The following is a 21553-nucleotide window of genomic DNA, read 5'->3' on the forward strand; positions in this document are numbered from 1 at the left end:
AGGTTGAGAACCGCTGATATAGGGTCTCCTGCTCGAGCAGGGGGTTGGACTAGAAGACATCCAAGGCCACTTCCAACTATTAGTATATGTTCTGTGTTTTAATGTTGTTGCTATTTTTTGTTGTTTAATTCCCTTGTTTTCATTCTTAGGTTTTGCTTTTATCATGTTAGAAATATTTTAGATAAAAAGACAAGTCAATCAATCAGCACTTTCAGATTTCCTTCCTTAGTAGATAGCCACATTGTGCTAGGCCACCGTTTAAGCATGGTTTATTAATAAACCACAAATGGGTTCACACCATATTAAACAAAGTTTAGTTTACAGACCATTAGAGATGGATTGCCTTAACATAAAAATCAAACAATCACTGTTGTTTGATGGTATGTGTTTGGTATCGTATAGATACATTTTAATGAAAGCTTACTTTTAATTAAATTATTAAACTTTTATAATGTGGATATTAAGGTAGAATATATTAGAACAGTTTAAATGTGGAAAGAAGTATGCCCCAAAGACTCAGTGACATTCATCAACAGTATATAGATTTTAGACAAATTACCAACAAGTGGATAGAGAGCAATTATCCAAAGCCAAGAAAGAAAGCAGCTGCTCTTGTAAGAAGCTCCGAATAGCTCTGTCCCTTGCTATTACAAAGCAGTAGAAAAGGGTAGGGCCTTGATCATCCAATCCCAGTCTCTGTCTTTGCTTTTTAGATATTTGTCCCTTTTCTGCAGACATCCCTGGTTCATAAATTCTTGAAACTATATTGTGCTCTTTGAATCCAGATCTCTGCCTATTTCTAGTGGCAAGTGTCTCTCCATTATCTCTGAGAAAGACTGGAGAATAGGGGAAAATATCAGCTCACTGGAGTTATAGGCCTCCACAGGGGCGGGAAAGAGAGTGACAAAATTTGTGCTGTTCTATTGTAATGCAAGCATAAAAGGAAGAGTTTGTATTATGATTTTACTAGATGCCTGGGGACATTGTGGGCAGGAACAGATCCTATACAGCAAATATTTTTGTTTTCAGAAAAGGGTCCAGGAAATATAAATTAATTGGCATTGGTTCTTGGGAACATTCCAAAGTAGTGTTTTTCAAACTTGGCAACTTTAAGATGCATGGACTTCAACTCCCAGAATTCTCCAGTTGGTCCCATGGAAATTATGTAAATACTGTTGTTCTCCATTTGAAATACCTATTTCACCATATATATGGCTTACAGGGATGTGCCACAGAATGAGAATTAGAACTGGTGACTTTATTAGTGAATCCACTCCTTACAAATGTCATGTTGGCTGGGGAATTGTGGGAGTTGAAGTCCACTGATCTTTAACTTGTCAAGATTGAGAAACACTGGGAACCCCTCAGTTAGAGGGGGGCAATAATGGATTAATAGAGCAATATAAGATGAGGGAATAAATATGTAGTATTTTATACTTGTTAAATTAGAAAAAAGTCTCCTTGTAGGGGAGATGGGCGGCATAAAAAATTAATAAATAAAAATAATAAATAAAACGGTGGTTATTGCGATTGTTAAGGCATGCAGTTTGAACACATCCTTTGCAGGGCAGTATTCCCAAAGCAAAGGCGCTTACCGTACAGTATACGCATGTTGCCTCTTGTTTTCCTTTGCTGGGCAGGGACTCTTAATTTGAAATAATGCTCATGAATAACCATTTGGATTTAGAAGGGGTGGGGATTGTTAATATCAGCTCCTCTGCCGCTTCGGTTTATCCACATTGTTATTAAAAGTAGGTTTCCAGGCTGCAGAGCTGATTCATTAGCTGGGATCCTTTAGTGAATGCCGGTAAGTAGATGCTAATAATTGCCTCTCTACATTTTTCTGGAGGAACTTGAGTTCAGAATAGAAATTAATGTCGATCAGACCAAAGTTTTCCACGCGTATATTTGACTGCGGCCTGAAAGAAACAGAAAGTGTATTTCAATCGTTCTGAGATTTCTGGCCATTTAAAGCTAGATTACATTACGTAATTTGAGGCATGGGAAAAGTATTGTCGGAAAGGTTAAACATCAGAATGTGGAAATCTCCCCAGGACGGTTGAAACCAGCCATGAGAAAGAAAGAAAAACTATAGGGGAAAAAATGCCCAGGGTTTTTGTGTTGGAAGGATTCTTTTGCAGGTTTCGTGCAGGGCGCAAAGCGAGCAGGGACCTTGAGTTCATTTTCCTTGCTATCTCTTCTTACAAAGACCCGGGGTTGGGCAGAGGTTGGATTCAGCAATGGCCTACTTTCTTCCAGGGCGATGCTCCTCCATGAAGAAAGAAAGCCCTTCTCAAGGTTAATGGTATCGTACATTGCAGCTTTACTGGTATCGTTTTTCTTTTAATTGTTGTCTACATAAATGCGCAGATTTACTCCCACGTCATTCCGAGATGCAGTTTAAAAAAATACTATATTCGGATCCAAGGGATTGATTCATTTTTCTAAGGCAAATTATCTGACAATTTTGGCGGACAATTTTGGCGGTGTTATTCAGCCGATCTTCAGATAAATTGCTTTGGATATTAGATTTTTTTTTTTCCTAGCAATGAACAAATATAATTTGAGACGGAGGTTTCTCGACACTGTTTTAATAATTAATGCAAATTATAATGTGGGAATATTTTAAAATATGTGCCTTTTCTGTTATGTGAAATAAGATAGTCTGGCAAAACAATAGGTAAAGGCATTTTAAAAATCTAAAATAATTTATTCTTTTTTTAAATTGTCAATGCAGACCAAGGAATAGTAGCAAAATCTGCGTGTTGTGATAAACTAAGTATAACATATTCTCAAATAGCTTGAAGCTGTGAAATCTCAGAAATAAATTAGAGAAGCAAAATGATAAATCGGGTTTTAGAGACCAAATTCAGGAAATTTGAAAGGAAACATTAAAAATGTCATACCTGGCATATTATGCTGCTTTCTGTCACCTGAGCTTTCTGTAACGTCCTGATTAATAGGTAAATTGAAGGACCTTAGTGTTTAATGCAGGGATGGGCAACTTTACAACCTGAGGGCTACAATTCCCAGAATTCCTGTCTCACCATGGTTGGCTCTGGAATTCTGGGAGTTGAAGTCCACGGGTCATAAAGCTGCCATAATTGCCTATCCCTGCCTCAATGTCTTCTGTATTGATGAGGTCAAGAATGTTGCACTTTTTCCTAAAAAAATCTTACCACCACTTTTTCATCCAAGTCATTAATTAAAAATTTGAACAGGCCAGACACAACATCACACTTGGTGAATCTAGTTTTTACTCCACAAAATGACAGAACATTGTCATATGATACTTTAATAGAACTGGAGTCGGAAATCCGTGTTGTTGGGTTCTCTTTTTTTGTTAAAATACAAAGATGGCTTTTCTTTTATTAGATGTGCTCAAGCAGAGGCCAGAGAGCCATCTGTTTTATAGAATCATAAAATTAAATGGTTGAAATAGATTTGAAGCTGATCTAGTCCCACTATTAAGTAAAATATTTTCTATCCAATAGGGAATGCAGTATCATACATCACTGTAACATATGAATTGGCATCTAGAGCACCATGTCTTTAATCATCAGCTGGACCCATTAGTTGCTTCCAGAAAAAGACACATGGCGGAATGCATATGAAATACAGTGGTATTTTTTATTGAATTAGTTGTAGTTTTAAACCCCCCATGTTTGTGTAAATCAAGAATGATAAATAAGTGTCAAGATAGTCTTCATGTTCATGTAGTAGACATTCCCAGTTTTTTCCCATGACTCCTTAGATTTTTGAGCATCTGATTTTGCATCTAAAAATAATTTATAAATTGCTGTTATTACATTTGTAAATAACATCTGTAAAGGATCTTCTAGTACTGTACTAGAGAGAATTCTTCAACTTAATAATAACCCATTCCATTTCTTGAATTAAAGCGTTTTCTTGCTGTTTTGTGGTTTGGATTCTCTGTAGGTAATCTTTGAGGATCAAGTGGGAGCTGCATGCCACACCTCTCTAATAAATTAACATGGCAAAAGGGGAAACTGTGCTTTACAAGTTATTTCTAATGGTCAAATTTTTCCATCCATTCTTCTGAAAAAGAAGTTAATAATTTCTGCTTCTGACAGTTAAAACTTCCTAACTGAAAAATGACTGTTCCTCAAACCTTCTTGTTTTCCAAATAAATAAGAAAAAAAGCATTAAATGTCTGGAAATATGCTTGTCATGTATACTACAAGTTGCTTGAACCAAAGTAATTTTTCTCCAGATGTTTTTTAATGGATGGCTCACCTGTCCATATCTGTTGCTATTTGAATATTAAATGTTGTTCGGGAAGAGCTTCTGGTTTTGTAGGTCTCTTCCTTTTAATTATATATCAACAGTATGGAAAATAGCAGGAGAATGAAGGGAATCATCTTCAGTGCTTCTGTGGTTGCAGAGTGAGTAATGCTAGTAAGCTAGAAGAGCAGCCATTGTCCATCAATTATACATTGGTCTGAATTGCTTACTTCTCTTTCTATATTTAGATGAGCCTTGCATTTCTATTTTTATTCCTTTTTATCTACTTTGTGTTAGTTTTTAATCTTTTTAATTGTGATGTTTAATAAAATTATTATAAAAAGAAGTCAGTGCACCGAGAAAAGCATTTTTCTAATATAAACAATCCCAGTCTCTAGAGCAGGCGTCTCAAACTGCCAGCCTGCAGGCCGGTTGCATCATACAGAGGCCGCGCCCACCCCAGCTCCGGCAATGCAAAATAAGTCATGATACGTCGCAACACATCATGTGATGTGGCGAGTTTGACACCCGTGCTCTAGAGGGACCGCCTTGGAAAAATCAGTTCTAGATGGCTTTCTTGGATTGCAAAAGATTAGAGCCTCCCTAGTCCTAGAATGGGTGGCAGATGCAATGATACAGGGGAAGCGCAGCACAAAGAAGACCCAATTCCAGAGGTTCTGTAGTGGCAAGACTCTTTCAGAGTGGATAGTTAATGCTTTATTTTTCTCCTTACTTGTCCTTATATGTTAATAATTTATATAATTTGACATCTATATATCTAGGACCATCTTTAACACACAAGAAATGTATTCTTTTGTGGGCTTTACTTTTTTCTTCTCCATTTCATTTTTTCTTTTCTTCTGCAGATATTTGCAATGGTGGCAAATTGCAGTATTGCAGGCTAACTCTGCCCACTGCCAGGAATTCAGTCCTGACAGGTTCAAAGTTGACGTAGCCTTCTATCTTCCTGAGGTCGGTAAAATGAGGACTCAGATTGTTGGGGGCATTATGTTGACTCTGTAAACCAGTTAGAGAGGGCTGTAAAGCACTATGAGGCAATATGTAAGTCTAAATGCTATTGCTAGCATTACTTAAAATATATTTTATAAAGTCAATTACAAGAGTACTCCACCAGCCTTCAAGTCTTTCTGGTATGATACAGAGGTCTTCCCTGGAAAGTGGTCTCTCTGCCAGCTGTCTTTACCAATAATAGGTCCCAACTGCAGTGATTATATCTAAGGATATGGAAATTCATCGCCAATTTGTCATCCTTTCCAATTTTCTCTAATCTGCCCTAATAACAAAAGCAAAACCAGACTTTGTGTAAACTGCCTTGGTTAACATAAAAATGGAATTGGTCCCCACCCTTTTCTCTGGGAGAAGATCCAGTAAAAGGAAAAACAGAATTGTTGCACAGTGTCTTTTATTGGCAATATTGCCTCAAAGTTTCCTTTACAGTTGACAGAATGCCCTGAAATAGTCCCAAGCTGATAAAGTTGCCCATGAAGAAATTGGGGTGGAGATAGCTTGACTATGAGAGGAACATGAAGGAAATCCTGCTCTGCAAACATTTATGGAAACTTTAGTTTCTTGGCCTTAACTTAAACCACAAGTTCTTTTCCAAGCATAGTTTGCATTGTCTTTAGGAAATGTCTATGGAAATTCTCAGTTATCCAGGTCATGGTTGTCCCAAAGGTACTTTTTCAAAAGGCAACTGGGCTTTCTTTATTTTTCCTTGAAGACGTTACGCTTCTCATCCAAGAAACTTCTTCAGAAAGCCCAGTTGCCTTTTGAAAAAGCATCTTTGGGGCAGTCTTCAGCAAGATTTCTTGAGAAGAAAGAGATGGGGTACAAGAATTCCAGCAGCTGAATTATATCCCATCTGCAGCCAACATATCCCTATAGTATGTTATGGTGAAATGTTCCCTTGTTTGTTTTTTCTTGCTGATCCCTGTCTGGAAAGCTGGAAGGTGATTCTTTTAAAAAATTGTCTCCTGAATCCTTGTCAATCTGGAAACTAATCAGTTCAGAAGCACTGAGCTCTAGAATCAATTCTGTAGTGTTTATAAATATATCCTGATAGAAATTTAATATTTCATAATGAAACATAAGCATACCTTTTAATATTTCCATATTGGGGGAAAGTGTAATGTGAGAGGGTAAGCAAATCACATTAGGTTTTTATGGTAGTACTTGGAACTGTATGTGCTTCAGAAATAAAGTAAAATGATTTTTTTCTGGGCTCTATGCAGCTCCCCCTCTCAATATGCCATTGCTTAAAGAGCTGCATTAACTTTAATAGTAGATATCTTAAAATATCTGCATGTTTTTCAGACTTCTGCATGTTCCAATGCAGTTCCTTCACATCTTTTTTGGAAACATGCACAGATCTAGTAACCATTCCTCTGTATTCATAGTCCAAACTAAGTTGCCCCATGCCTTGTTTTGATTTTGGTTTAGCTTGTTCAAATATAGCAATTGTGGTTAGTTCAATAAACCATAGTTGATTAAGGCTTGGTATGCATGAAACCAGGCATTATTATATACAGTATACATACAAAGACTAGATGTAATATGTTAATCATAAGAAGAATTAAAAAATACATTAAGCACATATCTTAAGTCAATTTTGCAAAAAAAAAAATTGAAAATTTTAAGTTTGTTGGAACTTCATCAAACAAGACGAGGGTTTGATTGACCAATAATATCTCTCAATTCCTGTAGCTGGCTAAACCATACTGTAATTTGATGATGATTTTAAGTAGGAAGATGAAGAGTCAGAAAAGCAAATCTCTGGAACAAAATTTTTGTAAGTTGCATGTTGTTTTTGAGACATGCAGTGAAATGTGCTGTGTTGAGAAAAGAAATTAAACACATTGATATGTCAGTCTCGTGATACTATTTACAGAACTGGATTTATTTTTAAATGGGAGTATATCAATAGGACAGTTTTGGGCTGCTAATAAAAATGGCTAACTGGAGGACTGGAAAAACAAATAGATATTTCATTAGATTTACAGTATGATCTTAAATATTGTTCAACAGCATTTCACATTGTTATTAGCTGCTAACTTAGAAACTTAGATTATTATTTGGTGTTGTAGTTAAAAGAGCCAGTTTAGTGTGACGGTTAAGGCACCAGGCTAGAAACTGGCTGACTTTGAGTTACAGTCCTCCTTTAGGCACAAAGTCAGTTGGGTGACCTTGGGCCAGTCACCTACTCTCAGCCCTAGGAAGTAGGCAATGGCAAGTCACTTCTGAAATCTTGTTATTAAGAGTCAAGACTAACTCAAAGCACCTCCCCTCCCAAAAGATCCTGTTTTCTGTTTTGCTTTTTTACAGTCAAAGACTTGAGCTAAGAAGGAATGGGCAGCATTATATTGAAAATGTAACAGAAAAGTGAATTCATCACAAAAAAGGAAATTAATTTGCTTTTATTTAATTTTGATATTTATTATTCCCGTGTGCTGTTTCTTCAAACTTCCAGTATGGCAGTTTGGCTTATGAGGCTGCTTCACAAAAGGCATTTTTTGCGGGATGATGTGCAAATCTCAATATTAGTGTCCATGTCTCTTGTTTTGTTTGCTGTGTGTAAACTGTTGAGAATCTGCTGTTAAGCTTTCCAATAAGAATACATCTAACAGAATAGATATTTTTACTATCTGAACATGTGATGCACTGCATTGATGTTCTTCTCCCCATTCAAGAACAAGATCTTGTACGAAATCTATATTCATATTTACCTGCCTATTTGATTGATTAGATGCCATCACGTCATTGTTGATCCCTAGCAACCATATTGATTTTTCTCCACAATGATCTTTCAGATCTTCGAATGATGCACTCATTATCACTATAACTCAGACTGTCCACCTTATTGCTGGTCATCCTTTTCTTTCCATCCTCTTGAACTGCATTTGAGCTTTCTCCAACAAGATAGATCTTTGTAAAATGTTTTGGTAAATGTAAAGCCCAAGTAAGAAAGAAAAACATTTAAATTCTAAGAGAAAAAAAATATCATATGAAGTCACAGTCCACATGGTGAACTGATTAGAGACATACCTTGTGCAGGCTAAACATTTCTCATGGGCACCAAATTGAGTTAAGCTGAGGTAAGAATATGCTGCTGAGACCACAGTCTAAATTTACATTCAGGTTTTATTGGTTTATGATTTGGCCATGTTTTGTGAAAGCCTTGAGCAGTTGTTAAAATTTGGATAGTGGAATTAAAAGATAGAAAGTGAATAGAAACCTTTCACACATATCGTTAAGAGACTTTGGCACCTGGCCTTTGTTTTTATGGGTGATATAATATTCCAGAGTTTATACTGCTTTTCCATATATTTTCTATCTTTTTTGTATTAGCAAAGCATGCGGAGGGGCCTTCAAGGGCTACCTATGGCCTTAGCATCTGCATGTTGCTGGAGGAAAGAATAGACAGAGAGATTTTGTCTTGATGTAAATCCTTTTTTTCTTTCCTGTAGGATTACTTTTCCAGTTAAATATTAATTATGCCAGTGGAATGGAGAAATTGAGTAATCAAGAACTTGAGAATTTAGCTTCTTCAACCCATGATCAGGACAAAGGCAGTGTGAAACAGGGCAGTCACCGCATTAACATGTTTCCTTTGTGCAGAAATCATGGTAAGGACAAAGGTTTTTTTAACATTTAAAATGTACCACAAAACATGATTTTGTGTACCTCTTTGGGATCAAGTTATTAATAGCTGCATTTCCATGGAATCTGTAAGCCAATTGTTACCATACTGTAGCAACCATACTGTGAATAAGATGTACTGTAATGTGTGTAACCCATTAAGTTATATTTATCTCTTCTTGATAGTGCAAAACCTAAATAAATCAATTGTAATCAAGTGAAATGAGCCAAGTGTGGACAGAGTGTGAATCAGTCTTCTGTGTGATGAAACTACTACAGATCTTTAAACATAATACTTTTATTATGTAATCAACCTGCCTAGGACAGGTCAAGCCATTCACAATTTCCATCTCGACTCTTTTTCTTCCATCTTTTTTATATCACAAGAAGGAAGTGTGGAACAATTCTGCATATATTAATTCGGCTAGAAGGGTCTGTCTATATGTATTCTAAATCAGTGATGTTTTTTCTTATGACATTAGGGTATTTATGTGGTAACCATAATTAATGTATTAAATATAAATTAATAATGTATACTGTATTAACCACATTAACCAGTTTGGTTTAGTACTTAAGGCACCAGGCTAGAAAGCCAGAGATTGTGCATTCTAATTCTGCCTTAGCCATGAAAGTCAGCTGGGTGACCTTGGGCCAGTTACTCTCTCTCAGTCTAACCCACCTCACAGGGTTGTTGTTGGGGGGAAATAGAAGGAGGAAGGTGTGTTGAGTATGTTCGCCGCTTTGAGTTATTTATAAAAATAATAAAGGCAAGATACAAATAAATACTCATTCTGAGTTATAGATGAACTTTTTAAATCTAATTATTGATTGCAAATATTCAGATGCTCCTCATATCTGATGTCTTTAGGAGAACAGCTCAGATCTGCTTTTCACCCAGCAAGTGCTCTAAGTTCTAATGGCTTTGAATATGCCAATATTATTTTCTTCCCAGGAGGGAGTAAACGAAATCAAGGCTACTATAGTACACAAGAACAGTCTGGGAGCAGTACTAACAACTTGAGCAATAGTCCACAAGTCCAAGCCCCAGAGAAAGTGACTCTTGTTGTAGATGGAACAAGATTTGTTGTAAACCCACAAATTTTCATAGCCCATCCTGATACAATGCTGGGAAGGTAAGTGACTCTTGAGTTGTAAAGACTTCCAGAAGCCGTTTTGCATGCTTTCCTATCTTAGAGATATGACCAGGCTAAGCAGGAGTCTGAATGGTATGTGTAAAGTTATAACAAGTGCTTAGATTCAGTTTTCCTATTTCAGCGTTTCAAAAAGTAGAAAACTTTGTAAAGCCTAAATAGTTTTCATGATAGTCCCAAATGACAACTTGCTCATATAGAAATTATTCTTTGCTTAAGTGGTCTTAATCTGATCTACCTGCCTTAATTTCTTTCTGCTTTCCAGAATGTTTGGACCAGGACGAGAATATAACTTCACTCGTCCAAATGAGAAGGGCGAATATGAAATTGCAGAAGGCATCAGTGCTGCTGTTTTTCGGATTGTGCTGGTGAGGAATTCCATGATGTTTCAAAAGCAGAGCTATTCTTCCTATTTATAAAGTTCCTATTCTTGCTTTCAACTTCAAGAGAATTCTGAATTTCTTGATAAGTATTTTCTATTCTGTTTAGACTCCAGATTTCTCTCTTTCATTTTCCCCCATTTTGTTCTTTTAAGGGAGTCCATATCATTTGATTTGTTAGATGTATATTTCATCTTCCCTCTAAGAGCTCACACAGTTATATAGGGATCTTGGTGCATTTTATTCCCATAACATCAAACCTGTTAGGTAGGTTAGCCTGAGATAGTGATTGATCTAAAATAACCCAGTGAGTTACAGTGGTTAAGAGCAGAGCTGAACCTAGATTAAATGTATTGCTCTCCATTAAATATATTGCTCAAAGCCCATATTGAGTTTTGAATCCCAAATCCACATGGGAAAAGACTTGGAATTCTTGGAGTTGAATTCAACTCATCTAGCAAAAACAAAGTGAACATGGTTGATATATATCAACATTTTTATCATATGATTTATTCTGTATTCCTTATTTAGGGAGAAAGGAAGAATATAACACTATTAATGGTCAGCTTTTAAAAATAATCTAGGAAAAAATTATGTGCCAACTATATATAAAACCTAACAATATGCTTAAACTATCAGTAGATGACAGATTGCCTGTGCATGCTGTTTTGAATGTTTTTGTTGGAGAAATTTAATAATATTTTATCCTTTGACTTTTCAGGATTATTACAAAACTGGAATCATTCACTGTCCCGATGGAATTTCTATTCCTGATCTCAGAGATACTTGTGACTATCTTTGCATCAATTTTGATTTCAACACAATCAGGTGTCAAGATTTAAGTAAGTATTAAAGCATTTATAATAGCCTTCCCAAAGAAGTGCTCTCCAGACATGCTGTCTTTAGTTCCAGAATCTTCTAGCCATCATGGGTCCATTCATCATGCTGGCTAACATTTTAGAGAGATTTAAAGTAAGTGAGGACACTCACTTAAAGGAGAAATGTATCAATTCTATATATATTTATGTGTTTTATGTTTTGCGCTAGATCTTTCTGTGGAGATGAAATTGGACTGATAGAGTTAGACCACAGATAGGCAACTTTGGCTCTTTTATGACTTGTGGACTTCAACTCCCAGAATTCCTGAGCCAGCCATGCTAAGGGGAGAGGTTTCCAAGCTGAGCCATGCTGGCTCAGGAATTCTGGGAGTTGAAGTCCACGAGTCATAAAAGCCATGGTTGCCTACCCATGAATTAGACGTATAACATTCAACCATATTCAGGAAAACCATATATTTATTTCCTTAGGTGCATTATTGCATGAACTGTCTAATGATGGGGCTCATAAGCAGTTTGATAGCTATCTGGAAGAGTTAATCCTGCCAATAATGGTTAGTAGTGCTAAAAAAGGAGAGCGTGAATGTCATATTGTCGTATTAACGGATGAAGACATAGTGGACTGGGATGAAGACTATCCACCCCCAATGGGGGAAGAATATTCACAAAGTAAGTATTTTTAAATGTTACATAAAATACTTTTTAAACCTAAAATAACATTGCACTTTTATAAAGAAATTCTCTGTTAGTGTCTTATGCAAATATCAATTTCCAAGGGTCTTTGCATTCCAGTATACAATTAAGAATATAAAAGTCATAATGATTGTGATACACTACATTGCTGAATGTAAAATTATATGCTTAAGGCCATATATCGTTATAAATTACAAAATATAATCCTTGCAATAGATGTACAATTTTAGTCTGTTAATTGCTTGGGTGAGAGATAATTTCCTTGTTACAGGAATATAACATTGTTTCTTTTAAAAGCAGTATTTTTCCATGGGAAAAATGCAGTGCTTCCTGAAGTATTGAATGTAAAATATTTTGTATTTTTTAAAATATGATTGTGAAAGTGATACAGATATGAAATGCCTTACAATCAGACAGGGAAATGGGTGGCATATAAACCAAACAAGCAAATAAACGAAACAAACAAATACATCAACCAAACAAATCAGTATTACATTACTAATGATAAGTCATACTATTTATTCCCTCCTCATGTCACACAGTAGGATCTTGTGCTTGGATTGAGCTAGACAATCTAATAGACTTCTTCATCTTACCCAGTCCAGGTGTGTGAATCTATTTCTGTTGCCAAGGCATAAAAAAGTGGCTCTTGGAGTCCCCCGTTTTCCAAAATTTATAAAGTTTTCTTGATCAATGTCCAAAGTATTCATTGTATTTCTGGGTCCTTCCAGAGCATCAGCCTTTGATTTTTCAAGCTTTTACAACCCAGTGTAAATGAAGTGAGTTTTCTACTACATTTCTTATTTGTTGTTGATATAGAGACATCTCAAGTCTAAAACTTCTGCTGAAAAATATAGTCACTCACTGATCTACCTTTATCCTTTGCTTCCTAAAAGTAGGCCAATAGCTGACTGTCTCCCCTTCAGAGCTTCTGTTCATAATGAATTAGCAAAGAACCCTTCTCCTTCTACCAAAAACATTCTTAACATTTTTTTAAGCGCCATTTTGGTCTAGTAGTTAAAGCACCAGGCTAGAAAGCAGAAGATTGTAAGTTCAAATTCTGACTTATCCATGAAAGCCATCTGGGTGTCTTTGGGTCAGTCACTCTCTCTCAGTCCAGCCCATCTTACAGGTTGTGGAGAAAATAGGAGGAAGGTGTAATGGATAAAAACAGGATACAAATAAATAAATGTAAAAAAGAGCCATATCTGAGTGGGGTAATGAAGAAATATGAATATATAAATCAATACACTGAAAAGCTTCACTAACTTTTAGTGGCTATGGTGCCATGTCTATATTGCATTCCAATGTAGGGTAGCAAAGACATGGTGGTGCCAAGACAGCATTTCTCTCTTCAGATGCCTTTCCAGATGTGACCTTGGCAGAAAGGTACTAACCCATTGAAAGGTGGCTGGTGAGTTAAGGGCGAGAGTTTCTGAAGAACATTGGCAGCTTGAAAAACAGGATGACAAACAAGATGCTAAACCTCTTTAAGAAATTAAAAACATTTGTTCTAAGTAAAACATTCACAAACAAAAGGCTATTACAAGCTCCATGAGCAAGATGCAGAATCAATGGAATGGGAAGGGAACGAGAGAGAAGCGTCATCAGGACTGTAGTATTGCTTGGCAGAGCAGAAAGAGGTTGAGGCAAGAATTTGCTCTAGGGAAAATAAATCACACTGTGGCTGCTGAACCACAGTAAGATTTTTCTGAGAAAAGCAGGAACTTCCTAATTTAAGGAAAAGAAGTAAACATTTCTGCTTTTGCAGAAATAAGAACAAGGGAAGAAATAGAAATTGTATTTGAAAGGGAAGACTTTTGACATTATGAAACTGCAAGTCTTTCTTATAGGATAGTAATATGGTCATTGGAAATTGCCTCTATTTTCAACTGTTATTTTTGAAAAAAAGTTGTCCAATTATTGTTTGTCTCAGCAAATTTAAGAATAGCTGTTGTACTCATATTCATTAATTAATGTGGGTTTTTTTCCCCCTCACCTCAAAGTTCTATATAGTTCTAAGCTCTACAGATTCTTCAAGTATATTGAGAATCGGGATGTTGCAAAAACTGTTTTGAAAGAACGTGGCCTCAAAAATATAAGAATTGGCATTGAAGGTATGTACAGTGTTTCCTAAGTAATACAAAGTGATAAAAAGGAAAGTAGCTACACTTTCCTTTTTGAAACATCAATTTATTGATTTTATTAGTCAGCTCTATGTAGTTTTGCTGATTCCTTAATGATAAACTTTGTTGAGGTCTTTGGAATGACCTATCCAGTCAGTTCCTGAGAAACTGTTAATGCTTAACATTCCTTGAGCTTTGCCTATTTTGGGGTGGGGTGGGTGGATGTTATTTAAAGTCTGGTCCTCCCTTCTGAAATTAGCAGCAGTAACCTGACTCAAGGCCAAACTAGACATAACAGTTCAGCTTTGTGTACTGAACACACGAGTCAGTTCCATTTATATTTTCAGTGCAGAGAAAGTATTTTCTTTGTGTCACAGTCTTTTTCAATCTAGTGTCTGCCTCAAGATGTCTTGGGATCAGACCTCCCAGACCAAATGGCTTCCTTGAAGAAGTAATAAAGCTACATGTAGGGACTGGAGTTGGTTTGGGAGGATAATTATACCAGAATAACTGTGTTTCAGGTTATCCCACTTGTAAAGAGAAAGTGAAAAAGAGGCCTGGAGGACGCTCTGAAGTTATCTATAACTATGTTCAACGTCCATTCATCCAGATGTCTTGGGAAAAGGAAGAGGGAAAAAGTCGGCATGTTGATTTCCAGTGTGTTAGAAGCAAATCTCTAACAAATCTTGTAATGGCGGGTGAAGACATAGCAGAAGATCAAGAGATTGTGTTGCATCACCCTCCCCAGGTAGACGAGCTTGATCGATTAAATGCACCATCCTCTCAAATGGATGCTAATGAAGTGGCAGATTAACTACGCAGCACAAATGGCTCTTAAATGAACTTGATTTGGCTTTTGGATGGGGACTTAATGCCCACCTCAGAGCAGAAATTTCTTGCCATGGTTGCTATAGTTCCTAAAATAGTCTCTTCAAGCCCAGGGGACTATTTTTATCAAATTTGCTTCTGGGGTGGAGGCAAGCATTCTCTTAGGAGAACTGGAAATCTAAGGATTGAGTTAACATGCCGTAGCGAAGTAATTGAATTGGAACTAAAACAATGGAAACATATTTTCAACTCACTTGAACTGAAAGGATTGATTGATTATGTGACATCAAGTCGTTTTTTTTATTCCTACCACTTAAGATTTTCTCCATGATGATCTATCCCTAATTTGTTTGTTCAAGTCTCCCAACAGTGCAGTTCCAATGCCCCTGCAACTATCCATCCATCTTGCTGCTAGTTGTCCTCTTCTCTTTCCTTCCTGCTTTCCCAGTATTAGAGCCTTTTCTCTAAAGACTTTGTGTAAAATATTAGAAGTGAGATAATTTGACTCTGGTCATTTGTGCCTCGAGTGATAATTCTACATTGATTTGTTTGATGTTCTATTGAATTGCAAGGAATGCATAAAAATATGTACACTGACTCAGTTTTAAAAGGTACGATATCATGAAGGATTCCATTGTGGTATTACAACCATTGACATTGTCATAGCAATGAGTTTGATACCCTTCATCCTCCATTACCTGGCTGAGATAAGATACTTATACAGAAACATCACTCCTACAATGCATGCACTTCTGTCATCTTTCTTTTCAATTTCCTATCCTAACACTGATATAAAAACTCAAAAAGGAAGATCAGACACAAGGTAAGCACCTACAGAGAAAAATTGGAATCTGTGAATGCCCAATGGACCACTCAAATTAGTTACAAGGAAAGAACCCATTCTACTTTACACATATGACTAAGTAGTGTTTACTGGAAATAAAACTACTGGAATAGAAAGGAAAGTACCACTTGGAGAAAACAATGTGTCATCTTGGGCTCAAACATTCAAGCAGTAACACTGGATGAATGAATGTGGCTGAACATTCCCCCCCCCTCCCCCAAGCAAAGGCTGCAAAGCAGCATCTCTTGAAGGCAAAGAACTTGTGGAAGGATTCCACAGCATTTTTAAGAAAGTGACTTTTCGGGAAAACCTGCATTACAGTAGCTATCATATGAGTCTTGAATATGGAAAAGGCTTTGTTTCATATAATCCATCCTCTTGGCTAAGAATATTAATCTTTGAACTTTGATACTAGCAAGGATGTCAGGTTTCATGCCATCACTTCTCAACATTTTGGCTAAGAGAAGTTGTTTGGAGGAGTAAGTTTCCTAGCTGTCTCAGCACCTTGGGACAATCAGGATACTTAAGGCTGGCCCTTTAATCAATTAGGAAACATAATCAGCAGGACCAGTAGAAAGTCATATATAGCAGGGCTTCTCAAACTCATATACTGCACTTCACAAAATGATAAAATGAATTTGTATGATCCCTTCCCCCCATTAATTTCTATTGGGATTATGGTTGGGCGATAAATATTGTACCTTTTTAATAATTAAAATTGAATTCATGTATCAAATCAAGCCATGATAGAACTTTACATTTATACTCAAAACGACAAACAGTAAAATGAAAAGCTAAAATTTTTAGTGAGAAGGATTTTTTAGTTTTGTGCAATTCCTAAAATCTGGGTTTCATTTTAAAGACAGCTTTTTTCATTCTAAAGTTCGGAGTGGGAAGAGGGGAGAAAAGCAAGTCTAAAGTGCTGCGGTTTACAAAACGCTGGCGGCCTGTCAGTTGCTTTTGGCATTGGCATTCTCCCTGCACTGCCCCTTGACAGAATAGTCACAGCACATATTCTTTCACTTCAGTTCCCCCCTTCCCTTTTTTGTAACTCTCAGCAGGTGAGTTGGCATTAGATGCTCTGCATGGAAGCTTTGTGCCTTACAGGCATGATTGCTTCTCCATTGAAAGAGAAAGGCAGTTTGTTAAAGCAAAAAGAACATTATTTAAGGCTCTGGAACTTTCAGGATACTTTTGCATCAGACTGGAAAGCCTACTCAGAAAGACAAGGAAACATTCCAGACAACTCTCTATTATTTCATGACCCCATTAAGGATTGTGACCCACACTTTGATTAATGCTAGGAATGGCTGGGTTTAGTGAAGGCATTTACTAGTGATTCCGCATGGAACAAAATATAGAGTTTCATTGATAGTAGAAGAGCAGCTACTTTCCCTGATACAACAGCAATTGTGGATTTCTCCATCCATTTAAGATGCATCATTGTGAGAATAAAGAACGGATAGCCACAGTCCAGACGGTTGGGTTCCATCTGCTATTGCAAGGAATGGTATAGTTTTGGAGATATGCTCAATTTTGGAATGGAAAACGAGCTTTTAATGCAGGTGAGAAAATGTTGCAGAAGTTTGTGGATGCTTCCTTTGTCCACAGCATATACTGGAGTGAGTATAGAACTGGAGCTACAGAATCCCTGAAACTACAAAGATATCAATCTCCTGCAACTGATCAAACCAGGAGGCAGCTTATCATATATTTCCTTATTTCTGGGTTGAACTTCCACCCTTGAGTCAGTAGAAAACTGTTAGTGTGTCCTCTATCCCTATCTCTATTGCCTTGAATTCAGTCATCTAACTTTACTCCCAGGTGACAAAGCGTATCAGATAAAGACTGCACTTGGGCTGCGTCAGAAAGAGAGAAGCTATTTTCACACTAATACATGTAAGGATGACTTAGATCTATCTTGCTCATGGACTGTAGTTGATATGAAGGTCATATCACGGGGCACAGGAGAAATAAAAATGTCATCAAGGGTTTATTAGCTACAATCGGATCTAAGTGGAGAAAAGCCAGAAACTGAGTAAAAAAGCAAGATGGGGAATTGGCGTCTGCCTTATACAATTAATGTCTTTAAGATGTGTATAAAATGAATTGGGTTAGTATTCTCTTTGAGCTATTAATGGCTGAATAGTTTCAGCCAGGGAAGATAATGAGCACTTTAATGTAGACTGATAAATACAGATTTATAGATCAGTTAGACTGCAGGGTTTCTCAACTGTGACCATTTTAAGGCATGTGGACTTCAACTCCCAGAATTCCACAGCCAGCATTGCTGGTTGTGGAATTCTGGGAGTTGAAGTCCACATGCCTTAAAATGGTCAAGGTTGAGAAACACTGAGTTAGAGAAACCTCATGGATCAGTAGAAACACAGCTGGAATACTGCTGAATTTTATTGGCTTGAATATCAGGCTGTTTGTTCCCAGAAGGGCTTGCTAGAACTAGTGTAAGTCCTGCTGGACTTGATTAGAATTTTGCTGTTTCTTTAGGGCAAACTTTTCAATCCTGTGTTGTTTCACAACACATGGAGCTTACAATTGAAATGTGTTTTTTTTTAAAACAGATGCATCCAGCACTGAGCTAGATAAGTAGGATCTTTATAATATATATAGTTCCAATGTCCTGAGCAATCAGTGTATAATTGAATGGAAAATTCAAGCTTCTTTAGTCACTAGACATTGATAAGTATCATTTTGAGGCAAAATATAACTTCCTACAAAAAAAAGGAATTGTCCAACATTATAACTCCAGACAGCTTTTAGATTAAAGTTTTCAATCAATCTGTCATCTTCACTTCCAAAATAGATTAACACATTTTGGTATTATTTCATTGCAGAATCATTAGGATAAAGCAGACTTAATTTAATTTCTGTACACATTTAGTCAAGAGCCAGTTTGATATGGTGGTTGTGCAGTGTTTCTCAATGGTGGCTGTGGAATTCTGGGAGTTGAAGTCCACATGCCTTAAAATTGTCAAGGTTGAGAAACACTGGGTTAAGGCATCACGTTATAAACTGGAAGTCTGAATTCTAGTCCTGCCTTAGGCACAAAGCCAACTATGTGTCGTTCAGCAAGTTGTTCTTTCTCAGCCCTAGCAGGTAATGGTAAACCAACTCTGAAACTTACCAAGAAAATTTCAGGAACTTTTCCAGGCAGTCATCAGGAGTAGACACGGACTTGAAGGCAGCAGGAAAAACACACACACACAAACACATATTTACAGTAATGGGAATTTCAGAAAAAGACATACATTTCTGTATCAGAATTCAATAGCCAACTATAAAGCTACAATCAGGGACGTTCAAAAAAAATCTACATATTCTTCTGAAAGGATTCTCCCCTTTACTGTCAGGGAAACAAGTCATTTTGCATCTTTTAAAGATAATTTTATCATAAAAGATAATTTTATCATTGTTTTAACTTTGTACGCCGCCCTGAGTCCTTTGGGATTGGGCGGCATATAAATACTATAATAAATAAAATAAATAAATAATGACCAATAAATTATCCAAAGAATGATTTAAGTATTGGAAAAAAAATGTATCTACTGTAATCTTAAAAGTTGGTCATATTCAAAGACAACATTACATTGGCTAATACAGTTATCTCCAACTTTAGTAAAATTCAGAATAGAATTGGAAGATTGTATTTTGATACTGTCTTAACCGTGTTTTCAGGGCAGGGATGGCAATCAAAGTATTGCTGAGTTTGGAGTGACCTTGTACTTCCTGTTTGAATATATCCAGTGAGAGCATTCCCCACTTGATAAATGCCAAAGTTCTCTTAATATTAAGGGGGTGGAAGTTTTTTTTCCCTTTCTGTTCAATTACAATCTGCCTTCTTATAATTTGAAATGATTTATAGAGCATCTTGCACTTTGGAATGATGGAGAACCTGCCTTGTCCTTTTCATTCAGGTACAGTATTCCTTCAGGTACAAGAATATTGATATCACCCTGCCCTTTTCTTTTTCAAAGCTAAGCATTTCTAATTCCTAAATCTTTGTAATAAGACTTGGTTTCTAATTCCCTGCTAATTCTTATTTCCCTTTCTGAATCTGTTTATCTAAATCTTTTTAAAACTGTGGTACCTAGAATTGTATGCTGTAGTCAATATGGGGACCAGTGAATGCAAAATCTTACGCAAGCCACATTGTAAACTAAGTTTGAATAAGCAGTACAATCAGCTCATTCTCATACAAATTAAATATTTCCTTGGAGGCCAATCATCTTCTAGAGACAAATTTGTTTTAAATTTGGCCATTTCTAAATTGGTTGACAATTTTTTTTCCATTGTTGAAATGTGAATAATGCACATTTGATTAAGATATCTAATGTACTCCGTGGCATTTACATGTTGCTGGACTACATTGTTCAACAATGCCAAAAAATCATGATTGATGGTGAAGGGTGCAGGGCACCATAGTTCAGCAACATCTGGAGGCCATAGCTTTCTTGCACCTAGAAAAATTTGCTGTAGCAGATATAAGGCAATGATTATGCCATTGGACCCAGATCCAAGTCACAATTTTAGGAAAATCATTATTTCAGTGGGTACAGACCAAATCTGAATCTAACTCACTAGATAGATAAAATAAAAAGCAACTTTTAAATCAAAACGATGACAAATTCAGGTCTGTGAAGTTTAGGCTCATTGTATCCCAGTGAACTGAATATTACCTATCTCACATACAAAGGCCAGCAGCACTTCTTGTAGAATCACTCTGATCTGTAGAGTGAGCTGTAGAGGCAATACAATTCAGAAGTTATTCACACAGGTTTATTCTAAAAATATATTTCTTAACTGATGCAAGTATTTATTTTCCCATTCCATTGCATTTCGGAAAATGGAAAATTTCAATTCAGGAGTAATTACAACTTTATTCTTTTATTATTGTGATTTATAAGTTAATTCAATGCTTAGCATTTAGAAAATCATGTGGTTTCAGTATTTTTTGTAAAGGTAATTTTATATACTTCATAGACTTTATTAAAATACTTTTTAATCTGTTTTCCTGTGACTTTTCTTTTGATGCCTTGACAGCCATGTACCATCAGTAGAAATTACATACATGTGTATCTATATTCACTTAATAGGCTCCACCTAACGTAGATGTGCACATAGAAACAAGATACAGTATATATCTACAATTGATGTTACAAAGTCTAAATGCTGACGTATAATTTCTATCACATGTGAACCAGATTTGGTTATAACCAAGGTGGTTTGCATGATATGCCTGTAAATGAGCCGAGGTGGCGCAGCAGTTAGAGTGCAGTACTGCAGGCCACTTTAGCTGACTGTGTTCAGCAGGTCAGCGGTTCAAATCTCACCGGCTCAAGGTTGACTCAGCCTTCCATCCTTCCGGGGTAGGTAAAATGAGGACCCAGATTGTTGGGGGCAATGTAAATATATATATATATATATATACATTGCTTACTGGTGTACACTGCTTAGAGAGTGCTTGCACTTAAAGCGGTATATAAGTCTCATAAATAAATAAATAAATAAATTTCCCTATTATTGTAACAAAAAAGGTTTATATAGACAATTCTAGTTTTCCTTTAATCAACATCCTGATGCCATGTATCCTTTTCTTCCTGCCTTCCTTTCCTAAATGTTGATTTTTTGCAAGTATATAAATTTAGTAACGGGAATAAAATTTTGCATCAACTGCATTTGAAAAATATGCTGAACAAATACATCTACTCACATACTGATTATAAATTACAATGAAGCAACTTTTAGTACATTTTCAAATTCAGAAAACCACAAGAAA

General features: G+C 36.4%; 1 protein-coding gene across 11 annotated transcripts; it reads left to right on the plus strand.

The window, feature by feature from the left end:
* The first annotated feature begins 1626 nt into the window (after positions 1–1626).
* KCTD20 (potassium channel tetramerization domain containing 20) lies at positions 1627–20785 on the plus strand. Of its 11 annotated transcripts, XM_039323298.1 has the most exons (13): positions 1627–1807; positions 2260–2329; positions 5112–5217; positions 6970–7054; positions 8730–8888; positions 9854–10034; positions 10318–10420; positions 11154–11274; positions 11740–11937; positions 12504–12566; positions 13968–14078; positions 14609–14835; positions 17195–20785. In XM_039323298.1, exons 5-13 carry the CDS (start codon positions 8768–8770, stop codon positions 17273–17275), a joined length of 1206 nt encoding a protein of 401 aa, XP_039179232.1. In that variant the 5' UTR covers positions 1627–1807; positions 2260–2329; positions 5112–5217; positions 6970–7054; positions 8730–8767; the 3' UTR covers positions 17276–20785. The 11 variants fall into 11 exon arrangements, with proteins under 11 accessions (XP_039179232.1, XP_039179233.1, XP_039179228.1 ...); XM_039323299.1 differs by lacking the exon at positions 6970–7054 and having other exon boundaries at positions 5112–5307; XM_039323294.1 differs by lacking the exon at positions 6970–7054.
* The last annotated feature ends 768 nt before the right edge of the window (positions 20786–21553 follow it).

This window comes from Crotalus tigris, unplaced genomic scaffold, assembly GCF_016545835.1.
Source record: "Crotalus tigris isolate CLP2741 ecotype Arizona unplaced genomic scaffold, ASM1654583v1 scf7180000024167.7108832, whole genome shotgun sequence".
Classification (NCBI taxonomy): domain Eukaryota; kingdom Metazoa; phylum Chordata; class Lepidosauria; order Squamata; family Viperidae; genus Crotalus; species Crotalus tigris.